A 25,271-nucleotide genomic window follows, 5' to 3' on the forward strand; every position below is an offset into this window, starting at 1 on the left:
AAAAACGATATTCTGAAATAAATATCACCCGATGGCTTATCAATGTATATTTCATGAGAATGTCAAGGATACATTCAAAAAACGCTTTCATCAGTTGTGAAGTGTACGTAAAAAAGAAAAATGAAATGGTGTCCAATTTTTCAATGAATCGATGGAACAATAATGGGTGTAACTTAGGGACCGGGGGCCAGGTCAGGCCCGCCAAGCATGTTCCGGCCGGGGGAAGATTGCCAAAAAAAAAAAAAAAAACATAAAATAAAAGAAAGTCTCATTTTCGTGCCATTCAACTTCGAGCGACAGTATAATTAAAGTATATCTTTAATTTACTGCACGTTGCTCTGTGGAAATTGAGTGTATGAATGGATCTTTATATGTCGGTTTTCTGTTTTTTGAGGTCAGAAATGACTGGTTGGGGCATTGTCTCTAGGCTATCATTCTTTTATTTGCCATCATTGGTGCTCAGTATTGTCCACATGTCAGACATAAAAAGGCAGTAGTTTCTGCCAGTGGATTGTTCTCAGCAGGCAACACTAATGAGTTTTTCTCTTGGTTTCCTTTTAGCCATTTGGAGTCAGAGCGCAGTGTCCTCAAAAGGAGAGAATGGGAGAGGAGGACCCAGGAGGTACAGCAGGATGAAGATTTGTTCTCTACTGGATTCAACCTCTTTGGGGAACCTTACAAAGTAAGTAAGAGTGACTGATTGGACCCTCCATAGTTTTGGATTACAGTCATAGTACTAAATTCATGTTTGGGAAACTGTTGATTAATTATGTAAATAAAACATAAGCAATTAATTATGTATATATTCCAGTTTAAGTGATAGATTTTGTTCAACCAGGGGTGGTGTGGAAGTGATGTATTGCTACGCACAATTGCAATTTTTTCCACTAGCATAAAAAAATAAGATTTTAATCATTCAATAATTAAACATATTTTTTACTAGGCCTTACACGACAAGTTTTTTTTCTTAATTTAATTTACACATCTATTTAATTGAAAATGGCTTTTAAAAACTTCCGGCCGTACAGATTCAGCCAATCACAGATGAAACTCACAGGCAGACGTATTGTTTGAACTGACACGGAAATACAGTACTGTAGCTCCATTGTTGACGAGACTCACAAAGCATTTGCCAAAGGAGGAAAAAAGATATACTGTAGTCATGCCGAATGTGAGTTGGGCTATTCTCCCATGTCAATATAGGTTGCGTAGATTGGGGCGAAACTGTACAGCTCCACCAGAGCCAGATGGCTTTGAGAATGTGCTACCTCCTCACATACATACCAGGTAAAAAGTGACAAACAATGCAGGACAAAAAAATATATATAAATCAATGCCGTCCGTGGGCACCGGGACTTGTACAGCATAGCCAGCTTCCAATACAAGTCAAGAAGGAGCAGTCGCAGGCTACTTGGCGTAGTTGGTTGGTAACTGTGTGTGTGGACAGACGTTAAACCAAGACAGCATTAGTTTGAGCAAAACTGATGGGATATTATATACCTGTATAAAATAAGAGAGTTATTTTGAAGCAAACTTATTCGACTTCTTCTTCTTATTATTATTATTTTTTAATCTTGGAAAATGGACTTCCCCCAAAGTGAAAAAGTTACTTTTGGACAGAAAGTTAAGGACGTTAAATGACGTAAAGTATTTTCCACCGCATGCAAAGTTACTTTCTGGATGCTATGTGGTCTCAGGCTGTCACTTAGTAGACAGCTTTATACCCGGTGTTAACATTTGATTGAGTTTTAGACAAGAACAATTGGACATGCTTGACATGAGCCTTTCATTTAGGTGAATAGGATGGTTTGATAAGATCTTAACTAATGAGGATGGCTTTGTGATTCAAGCTAAATATTATTGCAATCCTCGGATTAAATTTACTACTCTATACCTTTTATACTCCAAGATGAACTTACCTGAAAGTTCACGTAAAATAAAGCCAGTAATGGCCTTAAAGTAGATAATTCATAACTTCTATTTTCATTGTGGGCGGGCAGACTGCTGCTGACGACAGTGATACACTAGGAAGGCCGATCACCGAACAGGACTGTATCAACTACATGCTCTACATTAAATACAGCGCGGAAAACACCATATTATGAAATTCTCTAACAGCTACTTTGCGTACATCGAAAACAGCAAATGGGATTACCCGCCGACAGACCCAGACAAAAATCCATTAGAATACCAGACGGGCTACCACCGCATACCCAACCAAACCTGGGTGAACTTTCTCACGCCAAAAGTTCAGAATCGTTTACAACAATCGGGCCTTCAGGGTCACAGGCGCAAGATGCACCGTGTCAAACATGATACCGCTGACCGAGCAGACGGCCATCCAAGGAAACACTACCATCACCACGTTCAACAACAACATCTACGTGATGTGCTACGCGGACAACAATTACGAAACCGAGTGGGAAGAACCGGCAGGAGTAGCCTACAACTAATTCTGGTACCGCCAAGGGCCTCATTAACAACACACGCTTCATGCTACCCACTTACAAACACGGCATCATGTCAAATGATATACCCTTGCATGAAACATAATCCGGCATGAAAACTTTAAATGAAGGCCTCCTCATCCTGAATAGCCGCCTCCCCATCCATCCGCAGGCCGCCATTGGCCACTGGGCCACTATACGCGTTACTTACGGCCTATGGCCGTACGCATTAATACAGTTGGCCCAGTGGCCAATGGCAAACTGTTATATGCTCAAGCATAAGATTCTCTGCACCTTTGAGACACTTAGAATGTGTTGAGTCATATGCATCCAAGTCCACGGCCACCCACTGCCCCCTGTGTATAAAATGGATTCAGAAGATTTGACTCTCATTCTCTGCAGCTAAGTACTTCACTTTATTTTGCCGCCAAGAGTGTCGACCTTGGGACATGCTGGCTTTGAATCTTGACAAAATGCGCGCGTGTGCTTGTCAGAACAACATGAGAAACAGAGTGGGGCTCTGTATTAGAAATTGATCAAGGTTGCTTTTTGAGGGTGCCACATGAGCGGTTACACCAGGGGTCTGCAACCCAAAATGTTGAAAAAGCCATATAGGACAAAAAAAACAAAAAACAAATATGTCTGGAGCTGCCCAAAAAAATAAAAGCCTTCTGTAAAACTTACAATGACGGAAACACATGCTGAATGTTTGTAGGAGACTGGTTTGTCTCAGAATTGTTTCTGTTAATCATCCCTTTGTTGTGTGTTCATAAACGCCGCCATAGAATTTATTTTGTAATTTCCTCACTTGATTTTTGTTTTGGTGCATTATTTTCGCTTTTCTTAGTGTCAGTGAAGTGATCATTAATTTCCGTTTTTCTGAGGCCGTCTTTGAACGACACTTGAGTCCAAAGAGAAGAGTCGGACACAGACGTGTCTGTGTTTGTCGAGACTGTTAAAAGCATAAATAAAGTGTACTTTTTAAAAAAACAACACCACAGCTCTCCTTTTTCGGAGCTGCAACATGCATCTATATCTATTTGAGCTATATTAGCCTCCTAGCAAAATCTTTTTCCATTTTCATTTTTTTTGTTTGGAGCCGCATGTTGCCGACCCCCGGGTTACACCGATAATGAGGATGCCTTAAGGCTTCCATTAATTGTTTCCAATTATTAGTGTTCAGTTCAGGTCAGGACATGGTTGTATATAAGAGAATGATTGGGCGACATACCATTTCATCACTTCTGAAAAGGTTAAATGATTGAACAACAATGAGAAAGTGAGGAAAAAAAAGATCACCCCGTCTAACCTATCAAGATAAAAGACATAATTTATTTATCTGGCCTGGCCTGTTAAAATGAGACGGCTATGACCTCAGATGAGTAGTAACATTTGGTATACTACTGTACAGTATGCTGCAAAAGTGGAACTTATTCTTATTCTGAATATGTACTTTAAATAAGGCAGGCAAGCAGCGAGGGGGAGAAGTTCAAAGAAGAAGGTTCAGGGTAAAGTCAAGTCAAGTTAAGTCAGCTTTTAGTGTCAAATATGCTCTATGTGAAACATACAGATGAAATTACTTCTCTTTCTCAACCACAGTTGCAAACATGTAGTGCATTGAACACACACGGCTAAAATTTACGTACAAATTCCATAAGACATAAATATATAAGTTATCCTTTATTTGTCTCACACTGGGAAATTTATGGTCTACAGCAGCAATAAAAAAAAGTGGCATAATGGATATAAATGTGTTAAATAAAAATAAATAAACAAATACCAACAACAAACAACCAAGGGCACTTGTGATTATTGTCTATTTGAAGTTACTTGTTTTAAGTGCAATAATTGGATGTCAGATGCTGGGGAGGGACACCGATTGTGGCAGGAGGCAGGGGTAGACGGGGGGAGGGAGCAGTGCAGAACATGGAGGATGTTTAGTCTCCTCACACAACTATGTGGGGGAATGCCAACTGTTGCGGAAGTGCAAAATGTTTTTGTATTTAGTCAATAGAAGCAACCCTGCTTGTCCCGCAAACAAACACACAAGGCAGGTGGTGAATGTTTCTATCGGCAGCACAACTGTCGGTTTGAATGTGCGTCCCGCCAGTAGCGAGCAGGCTCACTCAGACCACTTGTAACTTTAGTGAGGATAAGCAGTATGCAAAAATGGGTAGATGAAATAGTCTTTCATCTTCATAATTCTCTGAAAGCACCGAATGTTAAAATGATGGCCGCAGTTTGACCATGGAATGGATTTTCATTAGCAGTGTTCTACTCACACTTCTATTATATTATAAATTCAACATACTGCTTGGAAAACATATTGGACACAATTAACTACAAAGTATAAACTCACCCATGTACATTAAAAACATATTTTCAAACCGAATTTGTTGGCCTTTAGAATTATACGGAAGAGGATTAGGGCCAATAAAGAAAGAAAAAATAAGGTTGGCAAGATTCTGACTTTAATCTCAGAATTCTGAGTTTAAAGTCAGAATCTTGCCTACCTTATTTTTTCTTTCTTCATTGGCCCTAATCCTCTTCCGTAGAATTAAGATGTGTGTTTGCTTTACAATTCACCAAGGAGTAAAGACATTAAGCAGTGGTCTTGAAGATCCAATTTGCTGCTGCCCACCAATGCTGAGTTAGGAGTCGCCTCTACACTGAACAAGTGTTTTCTATTACGACCGTTTTAAAAAGTCCATAAGTGTCACTTCCTTCGAAGGTCTTCCACAAGAAAGCCTTTTCTTTCTAAAACGAAGAGGGCAACACGGCTCACATTGGATTTATAAAGTTGCATCTGAAAAACTGCGTTTCATGACATTAAGATTTTTCTGTACATTTGAACTACAGTCTATTCCCAAGAGTTGCATGTCATTCCTGTTTAAATACCGATATTAGATTATTTGCATTCGAAACAACCAAACAAACAAATGGGAAGTGAATTTTAGTGTATTTCACAATTGACTTAAATAAGAGGCATTCAAAGTGTTGGACAGCGAACCTGCGTTGAGAGAACATCCAAATGTGACACTGTTGTGTTTCTGTTCGATCTTATGATGCATAAATTGACAAGTGAATTGTTCAAAACACCTCTTAATATGATTCAGTGCAGTTGTACGTCACTGGGTCCGACACACATTTGTGAATTCAAACCCATTTTCTCATAGACAGTTGAAATAAAACTTGAGCTATTGGTGCAACTCTTGAGCTGCGCAGGTCGACCTAAAGCTGCGACCATTTTGGAGAAAATGTGATGGATGGGGCATTTTGTTAACCTTGAGGCCGAAGGGGGAATATTTGCTTCATATTCCTGCGATCCTCCTCCATACAGTACATGTCCTCGCTGTTGCTCAGCTCTTACTGCTGTGACTCATGACAAATGGTTCTGGCATCCTCTGCTCCTTGGCTCTGCTGATTTATTTGTCTGGCTGAAGATTTCAGTTTTTACTGAAGGTGTTGCTTTACAGATACATACAGAAATAGGGACTCCTCAATCTCACATCCCACTCTGGCTTAGTGCGTAGGGAACCTTCGAGATTTATATCGCTTCATTATCACCAGGGATTTATAGAAAACTTTCTTCTCAGTCGTTTTTTTCCCCATTTTTCCTCCATCACTCTGCCTTCACATCAGTTGGGTGTCTGTCACTGTCTGACTTTCTCATTTACTTTGACTCTGTCAGCTAATAGCTAATCCCCTCGCTAATCCTGTTAAAGAGCCATATTTTGTTAGCAGTTATTTTGGGGTGAGCTCGTCTCACACACACACACACACACACACACACACACACACACACACACACACGCACACACACACGCACACACACACACACACACACACACACACACATGCACGCGAGCAGACATTCACACAAATCCAGGTATTCATCCCTGTCTGTTTTCCATTTGCCTCTTTGTGAATTCTCATCCATCCTGTTTTCTCATCCCCTTCAGCCACAAGATTTTTATTCATGAGCTGGAGATGGAGAAGCCACATGCTAATTTATTCGGCGCTAACTTCAGTTCGCAATTGTTTGTTTCGAGCAAGTGTGTGTGCATATCAAAAAATATACATTTGTTTGGCCTGCGATTGGCTGGCAACCAGTTCAGGGTGTAACCCTGCCTGCTGCCCAAAGATGGCTGGGATAGGCTCCAGCGCGCCCACGACCGGATCAGATAACGGATGGATGGATTTATTGAGAAGATTTGAATACAAATGTAAGACTTTTGAAAATATCATACTCTTTGATATTCCCACTGCGTTGTTTCAGTGTAAAATGACACAATATCTGAAAGTTATTTATTACACCATCCGCAAATGGAGTTCTTGCAGTTCCTTATGAAAGAAAATTGGCACAAGTCGATCTCCTCCACCAAATCTGTTTATACTTCCGCCATGTAAACTGTGTGCTTGTCTTGCACTGAATTTAAAGGGAATGAGTGGCCAGGAAGTAAGCTTTTGTTCACTCCAAAAACGACATTCATTCTTTTTTCTAACCGTGCGCGTCTGCGAAAATACCACAATAACGAAAGCTCCACGCATGCGCACAGTTAGACTGTGCGCATGCGTGGAGCTTTCGTGGCTAGTCTTTCATGGCTTGGCTTGCGCTGGCCATGAAAGTAGGGCCCCATTGCGTCGATTAAAAAAAAAAAAGTTATTACATGTGTCTCATACATAGATGAGTTCTTCCTCTTCTTTTATGTGGTATCTTCCATTTTCTGAGAAGTGATTTTGTTATGTATTAGGCTCATTTGCTTATTGATTTATTTAGACTCACACGTTTCCTTTTTATTTGCTCCATAAATCACTTGGGTGCACAAACCAGATTCCAAATTTATATTGTCCGACAGAGTTTGCTATATGATGAATGTCTGACCTTTTTGTCTCATTTATTGGACAATGAATTGACAAAGTAACTGAAATAACCCACAAACTAAATCACAGCATAATTGATGTGTAGTTAACCGGGACTTCAGTGATCCATGACTGAGGGCAGAACTGAAACCATCCCTGACAGTCAAAGGCAGCAATAATACTTTGCAGTTGTAATTATCATCCAATGATTAAATTGTACTCATTTAAAGCAAATCAATAGTGTGGATAATCTTCAAGCCTGCAAGCTTTATAAAACGCACTCTTGCAGAATTCCCTGCTCAGCAAGATTGATCATTGGATCATTGCCTATTATTACTCTGCATGATTGTTGACAGAGCAACAAAACCAACACACACGCACAAAAGTACAATTCTGGGGATTTATTTAAGGACGCACGTTACACGGCAAACGCTTCAACCTATTGAGCAAATTAAAGTGTGCCGCCAATAGTTTCACTCGTGTCATTATCAACGAATGTCCTTTTTATTTGTATTTATTTTTGGGTTGTCTGCCATTTGTCCATATCTTCATTAAATTATTGACAGGTCGCTTAGATGTATTAATTTTTGGCTCATGATTAATATCTGCAACATGTGTTTGAAAGACACACGAGGGAATTGGGGAACAACCACCGCTCTTTACGTATTCGCCTTTCGGAAAGGATCTCGAGCTGAAACGGCGAATGATGAAATGGTGTGGTTTCATCATTAAAGAACCCGTCAAAGACTCTTAACTATTCCGGGGAACATCTCAGCATGAGCACATAACAGCTAAAGGGGCTTTTGGATCATAAATCAGTCGAAGCCAGACTGTCCTCCTCGCGATGATTTCTTGAGAAGCGGAGGTCAGGCTAATAATGATTCCTGCTCCATTAGTTTTACTGCTCCAGCCCGGACTGGACCCTCTTAAGGATGGCATGTGTTTAATTAATCAATCTTGTCCGGATGCCTGGTCAGTGGTCAACCAATTCATCTCTTCCTGTTCCTCTCTGAATGCGTAAAGAGGGCTTTTCATCAAGTGCTTCGAAATAAAACAGAAAGATGGAAACTTAATTAATACCCCTGTCTGTCACTTTTTCTCCCTCCTGTCTCCTCTACATTTCTTTCAGACAAATAAAGGTGACGCGTTGGCAAATCGGGTCCAGAACACGCTCGGCTCCTATGAAGAAATGAAAGACCTTTTAACCAGCCATTCGAACCAGAGCCATTTAGTGGGAATCCCCAAAGGCAGCAGTGCCAGCAACAACACCATGCAAACGCCGACCACATCAGCGAGTGAGAGAGCCGCAATGGAGTCGCAGCTTTTCAATGAGAGCCCGAATGGGGGCGCAGGAGGACAGGGGGGAGGAGTGCAGGAAGGTGAGGAAACAAAAAATGCAAGTGCGTTTTTGGCATCCTCAAATCCCACGCAACCTGCTGCGTCAACAACAACGTCATCGAGTGTGCAGTCATCTCCACATCAGAATTCCAAAAAGTCCAGGAGCTCCACGGAGTGGGGAAAGGGCGGCCATGCGCAGAGCACCCCAACAACGGGCCTCCTTCTGGGGATGGGGCAAGGCCAAGGTCAGGCTCCTGGAGCTGCAAATGGAAGGGGGAAAGTCTCAATGTTTGAAGAACATCAATTCCAAAGGCACGAGGAGCTTTTCAGCTCACTGAAAGATGAATTGGGTTTAAAAAAAGATTTGAGCCCTTCCTCGTCATCTTCATCCTCTTACTCCACCTCCTCGAGGAGAGGGCATTCTTCACACCCCACTAAGACGCTTCCTGTCACAGGTATGTCGACAATCCCCCCCCAAAATTGTCTTTATTCCCCCCCAAAATGTTTTCATATTGAGCAGCAAGCTAAATGATAAAATAAGAAAATGAGAAATAACTTACAGTTAATGTGTCCCCATAGTAATCATTGGCTTACTCCGCGCCTGCCTTAGTGCGATGTTGAATTGGTTGATTTATCAAGTGTCATGATTTGGTTTGGGACCAACAGGTGGCACTGTAGGGCTCTCCCTGCAGCTGCACACCTGTTGGTCCTTATGTAATTAGTGCTTTAAAAGGACTCCCACCCCGAGCACTCATTGTCGGGTCATTGTTGCTGTTGGCTGCTGGCACGTTTGTTTGTGGTTCCTTGCTGCTTTCATGTTTTTGTTCCTGAGAGTTTTTTGCCACAGCCATGGTTTTGTTTTGTTGCTTTGGAATCTTTTTGTTTTCATGACTTTATTTGTTCTGGATTTATTTTCTGTGTTTTAATACAACTCGCCAAGTTCACCCGGCTCCTTCCTCCTGCCTGTTTTTTGGGGTCTGCCACCACCTCGCGACGTGACATCAAGAGCCCAATTAATCGGATGAACAGTAAATGACACAGTACAGTAGGATGGTGAAAAGGCAAAAGATAAGCAAAAATGAAAAATAGGTACTGACTGAGATGATGATGTCTCCAGCAATTTTAAAAACCCTGGTTGGACACATTTTGTTGCTGTACATGTTCAGGCTGCATTTGTTATTTAGTTTTTTTTCTTACGTGCACTATAAATAAAGGTGAGTTAAGTTGAGGCTACAGATTATATTTGTTTTTTTAACGTTGTGTGAAATAGTTTTCAGAAATCTCAGTCTACATATATTCCCATTCCATCTTTGAGGTTCAAGGAGGAGATTGATCCAACCATGTATTAAGTTTCAATAGCAGTTTGATTGGCACAGCTTAGCCTGAAGACAGAAAAAAAAGAGTAAGACTCAATTAGAGCAGTCAAAACTTCCCAAAAACTTTGGGCCACTGAACATTTATCTTGAATTTTCATCTATTTAAACCCTTGGGAGAGCAGTCTCTTTAGGTCTTGTCTCTTTTAGGTTTCAGTTCCGTTGCCACGTGAAAAAGGCACGAAAACTCGGTGGTTATGTGTACGAAAAGCATGAGGACAAATATTTGTGTGTTTAATCATCAAATATCGAATTTCAATAAGAAGCCTTGCATGTCTGATTAGATTTCAAGAGCACAGAACAGCTCGATGTTACCTTGTCTGTTTTTTTTTTTTTCTCACATCCACAGATGGTGGACATTTTCCATCTTCCACCATGGATGCTAGTCACTGCAAATCGTCCGGCTCCCCATCAGAAACTGAACCGAGCTCCCACATCTCCGCGTCCTCCTCCCCGCTGGCCTCCACATCACTTTTGTCAGCACCTGTACCTGGTCTCACCACTCCCACATCTACATTCCCACTTGGTGGCCTATCAGGGAAGTCGATCGCAGTGCAGCAGAAGCCAACAGCCTACGTTCGCCCAATGGATGGCCAGGACCAGGCACCTATCGACTCTCCTCAATTAAAACCACTTCTCGCTGCCCCAGAGGTATTCAACTGTGGTCAAACGTACGTTGGAAACTCTGGGAACATGAAGAATAAACTGCCAAAACTGAGTCTGAGCCACGCCGCGGAGGTAAGGAAACAACAACGCTTCCATTTCATTACACTCCGTAGATTCGTTTCGCACATAGGTGTCAAACTCAGTGTGTTATAGGTGTGTTGCAATAGGGAGACTTGGAATACATGCAGGACAGCGGCCCTCCAGGACCTGCGTTTGACACCCCTGGTTTAGCAGATACATTTGTCCAATGTGGTCAATTGCATAGATGATGTTCAGTCAAAAGTTTGAAATCAACTTTGCATCATCAGCCAAGGACATCAATAAGAGTATGGAGGACTTGCTGAAGGTCTATAATATTCCATCCATTTTTTGGATAGTGCTGATGCTGTTCAGAATGTGGTATAGGGCGCTAAACTCAGGGCTAATTTTCTGTCACTCACAGAATGAAAATATACATTATTTGGGGATATTGCCTGCAAAATGAGCCAATGCAGGCAGCATGCAAGATACTCATAAATGGTCAAGATATTAGAGCTTGGAGAAAATACCGATGGCGCTTGATAAAAATGTATTTTCAAGTCATTGTGTAGTGCACTTATACATTTCATTTCCCAAGGGCCCAAGTGTCACCAATTCGTGGAATGGCCGATACGAAGAAGCATGAGAATGAAGGATTTCTCTCTTTGAGTGTATTGGATTGATCTAAAAGTAAACCATACATGTAAAAGTCTAGTTCTTGGTGTGTACAGGCTAAAATGACGAGTCCATGCAGCTAGTAGTTAGAGGGTGTGCGTGACTTCGGCTGCTTATTCATGACTTCAGTAATGCAAAACACTTGCACGTCGTTAAATACACTGACACTCATTAAACTTCTATTTAAAGTTACATTGTTTGGACGTGTCACTATTGTGAACCTGCCCGTTGCTCTCTCAACTCGTCTGCCGTTCAGTGAGGTGGCTTTTCATCAGGGAAGGCAGACTTAGGCTAGAAGTACCTCAGAAGTAGCTTTTTTGCTCTGTGGTACTCTGAGTGTTTGTTTCCATATAGTTTGTGTCTCCTTGTTGCCGTAAGCACAAGGTGTGGCTCTCATTTTTTATGACTGCTCCATTGGGCAATATACGTGTAGTTTTGGATTATTTGGTCACTTTGTGACCTATAGCATTTCAGAAAACGTTATTTTTGCCCTGAGCCGCGATCACCTGAAAACCACATGATCTGACCTTGAGTCTGATCAAGTGACGGGATCGGGACTTCCCTTTTATCAATGATTTCCTTCATTCAATTTGAATGGCCAAGGCGAAGGATTTGATACGATTACTTGTTAATCAATGTGTATTCTTTGCTCTGGAAATAGTCCCTTGCTTAAGTCCACCACTAAATCTTGCACCTCATACGTCCTGTAGCTCTTGTTCTTGTTTAAATTGAGTTGTACTTCTGGTACTTTATACGTGGCGGCTACAGATTGAATATAATTGGACACAATTGTATTGTCAAATAAATTGGACCATATCAAACTCCGTCCAGTCTGCTCTCTCTGACTCTCTTACTCCATCTTGCCCTCCATCTTTATCTCTCTCTCTCTCTCACTTGCCTTTTCAAAACAGCATGAAACATCCAGCTCGGTGCTGTGCATGCATGCGTGCGTGCGTGTGTGCATGCGCGTGTACTATGTGACAGGAGAGTAGTCATCCCTATCGAATGTAGCAGCTGTTCCTTTGCTTTGATGGAGCCGGTGTGCATGTGCATTGCTTTCTAAATGAGCCCGAGATGGAGCTTGGAGCATATGGCGCTGAGAAGGAGAAAAGCAGTCAGATGTGGGGAGACAGAGGAATTAAAATAAACTTTATCCTCGAGACTTTATTATAGAGGACTATAACGACAGCACCTGAAACCAATCAAACACAAGATGCTTATTTTATAGTTTTGCACCCGCATGTCAATGCACGCTGTTAATGACCTTTACATTTCTCTCTACCAGAAGAAAAAAAAAAAAGCCTTCGAGAGACAAACTATAGGCATGGCAAAATTTGTGATGAAAGATCCAGGAGCTGTTGTTGCTCTTGTTTTCTCCTGAAAAGTTTATGAATAGACAGGAAATGTGTTTTTTTAATAGGGTGGTATGTTCTTTTTTAATTTTCTTTTGAGGTTTTGAAAACAAATCGAATCCTATTTGTTTTCATTGTGACAAAAAAAATAAAACCCCAAAACACTTTAGAACATTACTATAAATACAACTTTGTCAAACATTTGTTTTCCTCAGTTTTATTTCAAGGGGGTGTTTTGTGTTCAAATGACTATGATAAGTACACAGACTTGAAGTTGAGTTATCATTTATGGAATGTTTATTCAAGATGTTGTAGAGTGTACTGTTGAGGCCGTTTGCGTATACTGCAACTGAGAACTTGACACTGATTGAGACGTCGGTCCCTTTCACATTGTCTTCTCCTCTAATTGGTGCATCAGAGACCAAACGGCACAAGTCAGACTTTATTCTCATTTAGCCTGAAGACAAGTGTTGAAGTAGAACAGAACATTGCCATCAAAGTAGATTCAGACAACTAACTGAGCGCCTACATCAGCACCAACATCGGGGACATTGACTCGCTGCCTTCAACTCAAAGGGACGTGGGCAGCGAGTCCTGGGTGTCAAATTTCTCATTTTAGTCACGGCTGTCCACTCCGTGCCTCTGATACAACATCCAAAGCTGAAGAATACCCACTTTGCCATCCCACATCAGTACCTTGCAGACAGGAGAGAAACCCGAGCCATGCTGTCTCTCTCACTAAACAGTGTCATGGTTAAATAGGTAAAAGGTGAAATTTGTATTTCTTTGTGGAGATGAAGTTGTCACAGTATGACTTTGTTTATTGACATAAACACACAATGTAAAAGTTTCTGTCCTTTCCGTGCACATTTTTACGTAGTGTTTGTTTATTCATGCTTACACACATTGTAAACATCTCTTTCTCCATTCATTTCCACACATAATGCAAACATCTGTCTCAGGGGGAAACAATTACCTAAGTCCACGCATTGACAATGTCAAAGTTGGCTTTCACCGTAAACGGCAACACCGGCTTTATGAGTGCAAAAACCAACAAAATAACCCCCAAGGACTACAAATACAGACCAGTAAATCACCATCATTGATTTAGCATGAAACAGTTTCCAAATGAGTTCATGTGCCATGAAATAGTTTAAGATAATCAATATCGGACTTGTATGCGTGTGTTTGTGCAAGTAAGCCAAAAGACTTCACGATACTGTGGAAGCTTTCTGTTAGCACTATGGAATTATCGATTTGCGCCTTTTGTTCCCGGTTGGGGTGTGGGGGGGGGTGCGTGTGTATCTGTGTGTGCACATGTGTATATGTGAGCATTAGAGCGGGAGATTGATAGCATTATTGATCTTTTCCTCACACGGTTACAGTAGACTTAAAGCTACTCCTAGACACATATTTACAATGAGCATACGGGTTCAAAACAACCACACGCACAGTGGCCAGCAACAATTTAAATCTGAATGTTAATAATTTTCACAGTACAACATCAATTCCTAGTAGTATTTACTATGTTGTAATGAAATGATATGAAATGGTACACATGCTCTATATGTCCGCACTTTCGTAGTACTGTTGGGCAGTAGCAGCTTTTGAATTTTCTTTGATATTTAAGGCAAAATTGGAAGCACACAGAAGGGTCAGTATTCCTCCAGAAGGCATAGAACAACATAACGTTCATGTTAGTCAATTCTGCATCCGCCTGGTGAATATAAGACCTGATTTGCTTTCTACCATCTCCTCAGGGAAATATCTGAATTTAATTGCTCTGCTTTCTTCAGCGGCTAGCTCCTAACATTGTCTTCCATGTGAGGCTGATGGTAGCGGGGAACAAACTGCACGAGAAAACGCTTGTTAATCAATAAGCTGGAAAAAAAAGAAAGTAAGAAAATGAGACCCGAATAGGGTCGATGTTATATAGGGCCTATATGGCACTGGGTAAAAAATACTTTCCAGATACTGAAATCTTACAGATCTTTTATTTCAAATGCGCAAAGAAAGGCAACATCTCGTAAACCCGGAGGGATAAAAATGCTGTCAAAGACATTGATGCTTCACAGAAACACAGGTCACCGCTCTGTTACTGACATTTGTCTGAAATATACGGATAAACAACAGTCAAGCATATTTAGACCTGTGGGTGAAGCGGCAAGAAAGTAAACTCTGAGCTGACAGGTGACATTTGCAACAGTGCTGTGACAGGTTTCCATTTCAAAGTAGTTCAAAGAATAGAGCTGATGTAATTTCACACTGATTTGAAGACCCGCTGTGGCATTTCTGTCGGTCATGTCTAAACGCGCACATGGTGCCTCGCCACTAATGTAGCGGTAAATAAGAAGCAGGATGGACTTGGACCTCCAGTCAGTAATCAGCATAAGGCGACGGTAACAAAATATATTCTGCTCACAGAGTAGGCTTCTATTTTATGTCCCCCCTTTTTTTTGTTGTTGCTTGAAATGAAAGCATTCCTACGACACTTCTGTCTGATAAAACAAAATTGCATCTCATTAAAAAAAAAAAAGAATCATAATGGCTTGTTTGAATCTCCATCACGTAAATAACTTTCAATCCGATGCTATTTGCAGAAGACACCTTTTGGCCAAATAATTCTTTCTATTCAATGATTGGGCCAAAACACCCGCACAAACACAGATCATAGACAACGTCCGTATAGTTTTTTTTTTCCAATTGGAAGCCATGCAAGTGTGTACGATGTAAAGAGATACGCTGAAGTTGGGAAATCATGTACATCCACTCAAATGGCATGTCTTCGCATTTCTCTATTTTAGGGGGCACATTTTCGTAAAATGTGCTCAGAAAATGGATGGATGGATACATTTTATCAAGCACGTGGAGGCAGCAATTTATAACAGCGTGTTCTGATTTATTGATACATTATGATTTCCTTTCATTAATTGAAATTGCAGATGTTAGTTTTCACTCTCCGTAACAGTCTGCTCACTGGAGTGATCAATATTTTTATGCTAGCGATGGATCAAATGAGTTTGTGTAATGTGAAAAAGAGGTCACTTTAAGAGGCCGGCCTTCTGAGAGTTATCATCCACACTCTGCAGCTCCACAGAATGTTTTATCATCTGCCAGCTGACTCTTCTGTGGGCCACAACTTTACTGTTTTAATTCACTCCGCTGCTCTTATCTTTGAAAAGCTCCGATAAACTCACAGTTTGCTCTTAAAAACTTCACCGGCGAGGCTGCTTCTCTTCCTGTCCGCCGAGGTCATAATTCCTTTTAAGTGGCGACGGTGTTATTAGCGGCAGGACATAAATGTACTCGCTTCTCTCCCAAAACGCCAAACAATCAATTATGATCGCATTAGTTATCAAATAACAGTGTGTTTTGATTCAAGTTTCTATATCAATAACATCAATGATGATACGTCTCTCTTTTTCCAACCCCTATTTATATGGCTGTCGAGAACATGAATTAGTTGCTTTTTAATTAAGCCCTCATTACTATTTGGAAGAAGGATTTTGAGATTTCATCATGTTTTCAGTGTTTTGCATAAACATACCAACTGATTCAATGACTGGCTGTGGAGGCGGAATATCAACCTGGACATTGTTCATGAAAAACTATAGTTCAAGATGCTTGGCATGAAATGGTATGGCACATAAAATTGTCATCGCAAGACACAGCACATGAGGAACAAGGAAATCCACACTCTGTCAGGAAGACACCTCAAACGCAGCCTATTCATGACTGTAACAACACAAACGGAAATGCAGTGTTCCCTCACTTTTTGCGGGTGATGCATTCCAAGATCCCCCGCAGTAAATGAATTTCCACAAAGTAGAGGTTGAGCTGTATTTATTTGTTTATTTTATTATTTTTGGGAGAGGGGTTTACACACCCACACGGTTCCGACCCTTCTCAACACTTGTTACCTTATTTGAAATCAACGGTCTCAAACTTGGGCCTTAAACTGGACAGTGATTTCAAACTCGATCGGCAAATTGGTGCCGTTAAATCCAGCTTCTTTCACCTTCGACAGCTGGCCAAAATAAAACCTTTCCTCTCACATGAACACTTTGAGACAGTAATCCATGCCTTTGTCACATCCCGGCTCGATTACTGTAATGCCCTGTACTTTGGAGTCAGCCAGTCCTCCATTAAGCGCCTTCAGCTGGTCCAGAATGCCGTTGCTCGCCTCTTGACTGGTACTCGTAAGAGGGAGCATTTAACTCCTACTCTGGCATCCCTTCATTGGCTCCCCATTCATTTTAGAGTTATTTTCAAGATCCTCCTCTTTGTTTTCAAATCTCTAAATAATCTCGCGCCACTTTACCTCTCTGAGCTCATCCGCCCCTACACACCTCCCGGCGCCTCAGGTCTGTGGACCAGTCTTTGTTAGAAGTACCAAGAACTAAATTGAGGCTCAGAGGGGATGGAGCCTTTTCTGTTGCTGGTCCCCCTCTCTGGAATGACCTCCCACTGAACATTCGGCAAGCCTCCTCGCTGCCCATCTTTAAAGCCCTCCTCAAAACCCACTTGTATTCTTTGGCGTTCGACTCAGCATGACTTAGATTTGTTCTTGATTTTACTGCTTGGTGCTTTCTACCGCCTTTATTACCATTTCGTCTTACTGTTTATTGTGCATGTTAAATTGCTCCATGTACATCACTTTGTATGCAGCGATGGCTGTTTGAAAGTGCTCTATAAATACTGTTGACTTGACTTGACTTGACTTAATAAATGTAACTTTAAAATGCAAAAAATATATACCGAGCTGCTGATTATTGTGACGAGCTGTTTTTTATGGTCTCGGGTTTGGAAAAAAAACCCGCCCCCCCACCCCCCAAAAAAAAAAAATCACTGGAAGAGAGAAAATGTGCAAGAAAATATGGCAAAGTACAGTACCATTATGTGAAGTTCTGGTCACAAAGGAAAATCCGCGATGGAGTGAAGCCGCTCTAACTGAACCACGAAGTAGCGAGGGAGCACTGCGCTCTGAGGAAAACATGTAGAGAGTCTTGGGTATGTAATAAAAGTATTTGGAAATGTCTTCACTGAAAAGGCGAGGCGTTGTGGCAACAGCGGAGCATGGCGACTTCCTTTTCTCTGAAATGTAGCAGTGTCTGCCAATGTAGCAAACAGCTGGCCTCATTTGCATAACATCCCTAAGGCCGTCAAGTCATAAGCAAGACATGCACACAAATACATGCACAGACGTGAAACGATTTATTATAACACCACCTGTATCATTTAGGTATCGCATCTGTATATCATCTAAATTTTTAACTTTTTGTTTTTGCCTGGGGTAGGATATGCTTCAAAACGTGTACTTTCACAAGTATGTTTGGACAAACAAATAATGCAATGCATTGGATGGAATCCTCAATGGGTGCCATATTCAGATTTGATACAACTTAACCCAAAATGCTTCTTCTGCTCCTGAATAACGCGACAGTTAAGTAGTGTGTCATGTATTGTAGGGATGCTCAAGCAGCATGAATGGAGATAGCGTGTCAGAAGTGCCTTGCTTTATTTCTCGTTACACGGCTGTTTCATGAAAAGGCGTGGATGGTAAATGACTGCGGTTATTTAGCATACTGTACACTATGACTAAGTGTTTTCCCTGTTTTACCATTACAGCAGTGGCTTAGCTGCAATCATCAGCATTGATTTTTTTTTTTTGCCATCACCGCGAGTCTGAAGGTGTGTAAGATTGACACTCAAAGAGCTCTCGTACCAACTCAAACTCGATTTCATGTCCTCTCTTTTGGACGCTCAAGAGGCTGGTGAGATAAAGCGACTGTTATCACAGTGCTGAATAAGAGGTCGCTGGTTCAAGAAGGGGCAGGGCAGAGCGCTCGACACACTGCGGCTCCTGGTGATGGTGGTCTAGGGTAATTCTGTGGACTCTCACTGCAGGTCTCCGGCTCGTCTATGTACCTAATAAAATGGTTGTGCGGCGATGTGCTCGAGGAAACTTTTGCATACTAACCATACTATATTACAGTATTACATATACTGTATATTTTTTGATGAAGATAAAAATGTAAGCATCAGACCAATGTGTGGCATTTACATGAAATATATCGTATCATATTTCATGAGAGTAGGGGTGGATGATATGGGCTTGGAACAAATCGTTATTATTGATTAAAAGAAAACCCTCGCATGATCTGATCAAGGGCTTTGTAAATTGCTTCAAAGATCGACCGCAAAACGTACAACGATATTCTACGGCAATATTTAACAATGAAGAACTTGAAATTATGACAAGATGACAAAGTGCATTTTCATTTATCTTATTGTGAATATTTCTGACCATTTATTTCATCCCAGTTTCTCCCCAATGATAGATAACTGCAAAGTTTGACGTGGAGTATGCAATTAATATGTGTGTATATATTTCATATTTGGTAATAATGCTGCATATGTCACCCTGGAATATGTTTTGATTTAACAGATCAGTCATAAACAGTCATAAATATACAGTTGTTATCACTGTGATTGCAAAAAATAATACTCCAAATGGTTTGTGGTTGAACAGACTTATCGGTGATTTGCTCTTCACGGCATAGGATGCTTTTTTGGACCAACTGCAGTCATTTCAAAAGCGAATCGTCCATATTTGAAAAAATGTTACGTTTGCCTGGGATGCTGTTACGGAGTCACGGGACAAAACCCTGCTTACTGATTTGCGGAATGCAGACGTATTAACTTCCTCTCCCTCTGCCATCTCTGCCTGCAGATTTACCGAATGAGGATTTCATCGATCAACGATCCCGTTTTTTTGAGACAGTATTAATACTCGATAATGTAAAATAGAACATCGTGAAAGCAACTTTGACGATAATATGTCAGAGTAAGATAAAGCCTCCTGGACTGTAACTATTAAGAAATTTAGAGTCTTCTTGTAGCGATTGATGATAAAATGTGGGGTTAAACTATGAATTTAAAACTCAATTGAACTTTTTACTTTACGACTCCTCCTTCATGTCAAGTAAACAAAGCAGAGAAAACGTTGTGAAAGTAAATATTTCTGTTTGTTAGCCCACTTAATTGCAAGTTAGGAGGCTACTTTCTTGCAGATGATGTGCAGTCAGTCGTTTAAGTGTCGGGGGCCCTTCACCAGGAAACACAGGGTCAGTGTGTGAGTGAGAGGCGGACACCATCCCTTTCTGGAAGATTGCATCCATGATCCTGCTGCAATCTCAGCCTTTGGGCCGAGTATAAGTGTTGAATATGGATCGTGTGGAGGCTTTGTCCTCCAACCTCCGTTTCCGTGGATGGATTGACAGCCCCGCATGGCCTTTGAAATGAAGAATGGGAGCGCTCACCGGTTAGCATCCCTACAAATGTGTAGGCTTCTAAATCGTTGCATCATTTTGCACTCTGCACATCCTTGCATTTTTCCAACGATTTAGAGCTGACCTATTTTGAGTATGATGTGTTTTTTAGGGGTTTTTTTGCGATGGATTCTCTAGGATTTAAATTTAGAATGCTATGCGGCATCAATCAAATTACTGATAACTGATTGATATGATAAGGGATCACACACTTTCCGTCAATTAATATTAATTTCAGAGGATATGAAGGTGGTAAAACATCAGATTTGATAGTCTTGACTGGTCAAATATGATACATTACAAAGCGACTTCATTTGAGACAATAAAACCGAGACCAAACGGCTTGTAAAATATCAGACTATTTCATAACAGCTTATGTCTGGTGCCCATAAAAACATGGTAATAAAAATCTTTATTGCCCTCGGCATTACAGGACAATTCATGGAGAACCCCTGCTGCTAGCGTGCTCATATTATTCATTAGGTTCTGATACAGACCAGTGGCTGCTCCCGACTTTGTGTATGTGGTAGGGCCTCTTAAAAAATATGCTCTGCTGGACTCAGCATTGCCAGTTTGCCAATCAGAGCATGGCTGCGATATGCAAATGATGCGTGTGCACGCACGCATGGACTTGCACACTCACACACACGCAGGCACAGTGGGAGGAGTGTTTTGATCTAGCAGGGCTATTACAGACATTTTAAAATCCTATGAATATAAAAGAGAGAGAGAGAGAGAGAGAGGAGGGAAGTTAAGAGAAGGGAGATGAGAAAGGTGAGAGCGGATGGAGTGGAGAAAGAAAAGGGAGAAGTGAAGGCATGACAATAAAGACAAGAGTCTCTTGTTCGACTCTTGTGAAAAACTAAATACAGTCACAATCACGTAGAAGGCAGACTGACTGGGTATCTTTGACTTCAATTTGCACTCATTCATTCATTCATTCATTTGCACTTTCATATATATTCTATATTTCATATGGTAGTGTTGTGGTGCATGGTGGAAGTTTGGTTCCTGGCCTGTACTCCTAACACCCTGACATTGGGCCTTTCCCGTGCTTCGTCCAACAATGGGTGGGCTGGGTCAAGAAAGGCATCTGGCTTAAAACCTGTCCCAGACAAATTATGCGAGTGACTGGATGAAGAATGCCCTCACCGACTACCACTACACAATGGCACTGTTTTGAAAGAGGGAGACACATCGCGGGATCTAGTCGTATGTTTAAAAAAAACGAAAACAAAAAAAACAAACATATTTTCTGTCCCAAGCAAATGTGACTTTATCTGTTATTTTTTAATTTCACGGTCACAAAGCTAAAGGTTTACGGCAGAAGGTTGTGTTTTTGCCGGCGTTTCGAACTGTACTTCACATTTATGGTGCTCTTGCTCTACCTTCTAAAAGGTACTCAAAACGCTTGAAAGTGTCACCTCATTCATCTAATGATTAATGCAACCGACTGCCATGAAGATACAGCAAGAATGGTTGAGAATTTTGCTTAAAAGCCTTTGTGACTCACCTCTGTTCTGACATGTTTAATAATACAACTGTATTCATTTTCTACAGACCTGTTTGGTTTGTTGTAGCATATCCTAACTGACTGGTGGGGTTCATCACACATCTAGTGGCACGTATCGCCAACCGTTCACACCAGCGGACAATTTCTCAACTCCATGTATCTAATATAACCACTGGACTACCGGGCCGCCGCCTTTCTATCATGATATAGAGTATATTGCTCATATTGCCCAGCCCTAGTTGGAAGCATGCATATCAATATATGTTGTTGTTTTTAAGTAGATACCCGCAGCGGACAGAGTCCACAGTCACATGTAATATGATGATGGATGCGTGTGATTTCATCAACAAGTTCAATTCCAATTCCGTATCTGTTATCACATTTTTCAAAAATCCGAAAATAAGCATCCCCCCATTCTCAAAAAAAAGCGAATTGTACTGTGTGTTTTTGAATGGGGTGGGGCGGGGGAATGGTGACATTCACAGAGAGAAGCTGAGGCAGCTAATGGGGCGATTAAGAAGGAAGAGAGTTGTTCTTGAGAAAAATACTTGTGTTGGATCATTTTGCCTTTTCATGAGCTTACTGAGTACCATCTAGTGGTTTACGTTTTAGCTCCTAACACCCTCAAATCCCCCCGATTTAGACCTTAGAATTTGTGTGTAGGGGAAATGAGAGGAAAGATCATATAAAAAAATGGCGAGAATGAAGATTAATGAATTAAAAGACAAGAAAAATACAATTCATTAATACAATAAATCGTATAACCTCAATAGAGATGATGGGTAAAATAGTTCGATGCAATACTACTTTTTAATTGGTGTTTTTTCCACCATATGTGTTTTCCAATGTTACTTACCATAAAAACACTTCATCTCAGCTAATATGATATTCAAGCAATAGTTTGCCACAATATTTGAGACAATTTGTGTATGTGGACCGTTTACAAATCACATTGGACAGTTGACGACGCGCTGCAGCAGTTCAGCTGATTCGGAGAACAAATGTGAGATGGTGTGACGAGCTCCTTCCCATTTATGGTCCTGTGATAATGGCTGTGTATAAACTACAACATGAGTGCTTTGGGTATTAATTTAAACGCTCCCACAGCGCACATGTGAAGTCACGCTGTCCTTATAGCTCTGAGCCTGAGTGCTTTGTTGGCACGTCCGACACTACTGACACATCTCTGCTTGTTCAGTCCTTGTTCCACCCCTTTTAATTGCGTTTCTATGACAAGATATCAAGGAGGACAATATCTATTGATGAATGTTAAAAATATGCCAAATTACACAACTGGTGAATGATGACCTCAGGCTTGCATTGACGGGCTATGTCCGATATGACTGTTCGTGCCGCACTCATATGGCAGCTACTCGATGGGTATCCGATTTTATCCACATTTGAAATGGGATTGAATAACACATGCTATCGTTTTATTTTTGTCATTATGCTTCCGTGGCACAGATCCAAATTGTGCCACGTAGCAGTGCAAATCAAAAGTGGCAATGCATGCAAACTGTGACTCCACCCTTGAGTTGAACTCGCAAGTGTTCACCAAATGTTGGCAAACAGTTTTAATGTTTTTTTTTGTTGCCGGAACGAAATTTTGAACGTGTAGAACACTAAAGGCGAACGAACGTCTGATAAAGATCTGGCGACTGTTTGGCAAGCATTTGCGGTGTTGAACGAACCCTGAGAAGAATGCACCATGTCGGACAGGGTCCTAAGCACCGTAACGGTACTGAAGTCTCTCTCTCAAAAATAAAGAAAGAAAGAAAAGAAAAAAGAAGGAAATCACATGAGATAGGCTGATATTTTTGCACAACAGCTATTTGGCATCTGAACATTTTTTGCAAATTTTGAGAAAGTCAGAAAATTTAGGTCATGAATCATAAATTGCTTTTCATTGTATTTTTCAACTTGCTCTCAGACCTTTTACATAAAGCAACTTTTCATGAAAATAATTGCTCAAGTAAGATGTTAACCTGTAATTTGTAACTTCCATTTGCATTTGTGATTTTGTTCTTATATGTGGTTTGAAACACATCAAATATGGAATTCTACACAGTGTGTCTTATTCTGTTATTGCCCAAATTAACCATCATCCCACATGTACACGAAGTTACATCCAAATCCAAAATCAGTCATATGAGAAACCTTTATTTGAAATGTAAATATTTTTCATCGTCATAACTACTGATCATGATCATGACTCATTACCTTCGCAAGCGCAGTATTATTTCACACACGCAAACACGCGCGTGTACACGCACATACACACACTTAAAGATGTCGTCCAGGTGAATAAATCTCCTTCTATTAATTGATGGCAAATGCACCCCGTGTTATGGTGAGAACTATTTGAAGTCAAAATTGATAAATGTAGTGAATAAACAAATACAAACTGCTGTTTTATTGTACTGCTGATGACCCTCCATCACCCACCCGCTGTCTCCCTTTCAAGAGCCACTTATTTAGTTGGTAAAAAGGCATCATGCGGAGAACCACACACAGAGAGACCACACACACACACACACACACACACACACACACACACACATTCTGCCAAGAGTGCAAATCAAATACGCTGTATTCTCCTGCCAATAGAACAAATTATATATACTCAGCTTGAATGTTGCTGTGCACACACAAACACGATTCTGTCAATCATTGCCTATTCACTGCTCCTAACTTCAATGCCATTGGGAAGCTTTCAGTCCTTTACACTGCTTTTATTTATTTTTTATGCCAACCAAAAACAGAGGCACCTTTGTGCAACTCCAGAAAAATTTCCTGCTCATGCCGCTCGCTTGGAAGGTGTGTCCAAACTATTGACAAGTATGGGCTAAATGGAAAGACGTTTTTGTTTTTGTCATCAACTATTTCGAGTCGAGTTGAAGTCGATAAAAAACATCATTAACATTTTTCAGCACAGCGGCCCCAAAACTTTTTTGCGCCACATATGGGCTTTGTGGGAAGATTTTTTTTTTTTTTGATGGACTGCCATAGAAACAAATAAAATCAAATGCCTGGAAATGCAACAACTCTTAATTTTATTTCATTGTTTTAATTATAATATTGAACACACTTATGTTGCGTCTTGTTTTTATTTTTATTTTTGACTTTTGTGTGTAAAATAGTGAAAGCCAGATCAGTTCCTTGCAGAATTTGTGTTGCTCACCCAAGCATTGGTCATAAAAGTTCAACTTTGCCATATGGCAGGTCAAAAAAGTGACCTTAGCAGTAAAATTCTTCATACATGTTTAAGGATGCAAGGTTATAGTGTAGATTTACGTGTCATAAATAATGATACCAGTTTTATATCCTGTGTTACTTGCATACATCTGCCGTAATTAGGTTACATAAAATTAAATATAATTGGCAAACAACTCCATTTTAACCGAATAATTTGGGCAATATCTGAAGAGTCCTCATTGTCCTGCCGATTAATCGGTCGTGCCCCACATTATACATAACTATCTCACTGAGTGGAAGGTGTGTGGCAAGCAAACCAAAATAATTTGCACGCCATCTATTATATACTATGTATACTATATTAGTTGCGGTCAAATTTACTTTGTAAACAGACTGAAGTATATGGTGCAGCTAACTTGTTCTGGGCTGTTATTCACCACAAAACAAGGCTAATTACGGTAATCTATTCAACCTCAGTCCAATCTTGGTGCAATTGTATG

The 25,271-nt window shown here is 40.7% G+C and overlaps 1 protein-coding gene across 3 annotated transcripts in view; it reads left to right on the plus strand.

Annotated features, from left to right (window-relative positions):
* The window catches only part of aff2 (AF4/FMR2 family, member 2), a 150,092-nt gene that overhangs the window by 56,418 nt on the left and 68,403 nt on the right, over positions 1–25,271 (plus strand). For 2 of the 3 annotated variants that reach the window (XM_052071355.1, XM_052071364.1), the window contains exons 2-4: positions 562–682; positions 8,440–9,103; positions 10,371–10,759. In XM_052071355.1, coding sequence (XP_051927315.1) covers positions 562–682; positions 8,440–9,103; positions 10,371–10,759 — 1,174 coding nt within the window. Of the gene's footprint in view, positions 1–561; positions 683–8,439; positions 9,104–9,295; positions 9,863–10,370; positions 10,760–25,271 lie in introns of those variants that run through there. The other variant, XM_052071371.1, reaches the window with a different exon arrangement.

Source organism: Hippocampus zosterae, chromosome 1 (genome assembly GCF_025434085.1).
Source record: "Hippocampus zosterae strain Florida chromosome 1, ASM2543408v3, whole genome shotgun sequence".
NCBI lineage: Eukaryota > Metazoa > Chordata > Actinopteri > Syngnathiformes > Syngnathidae > Hippocampus > Hippocampus zosterae.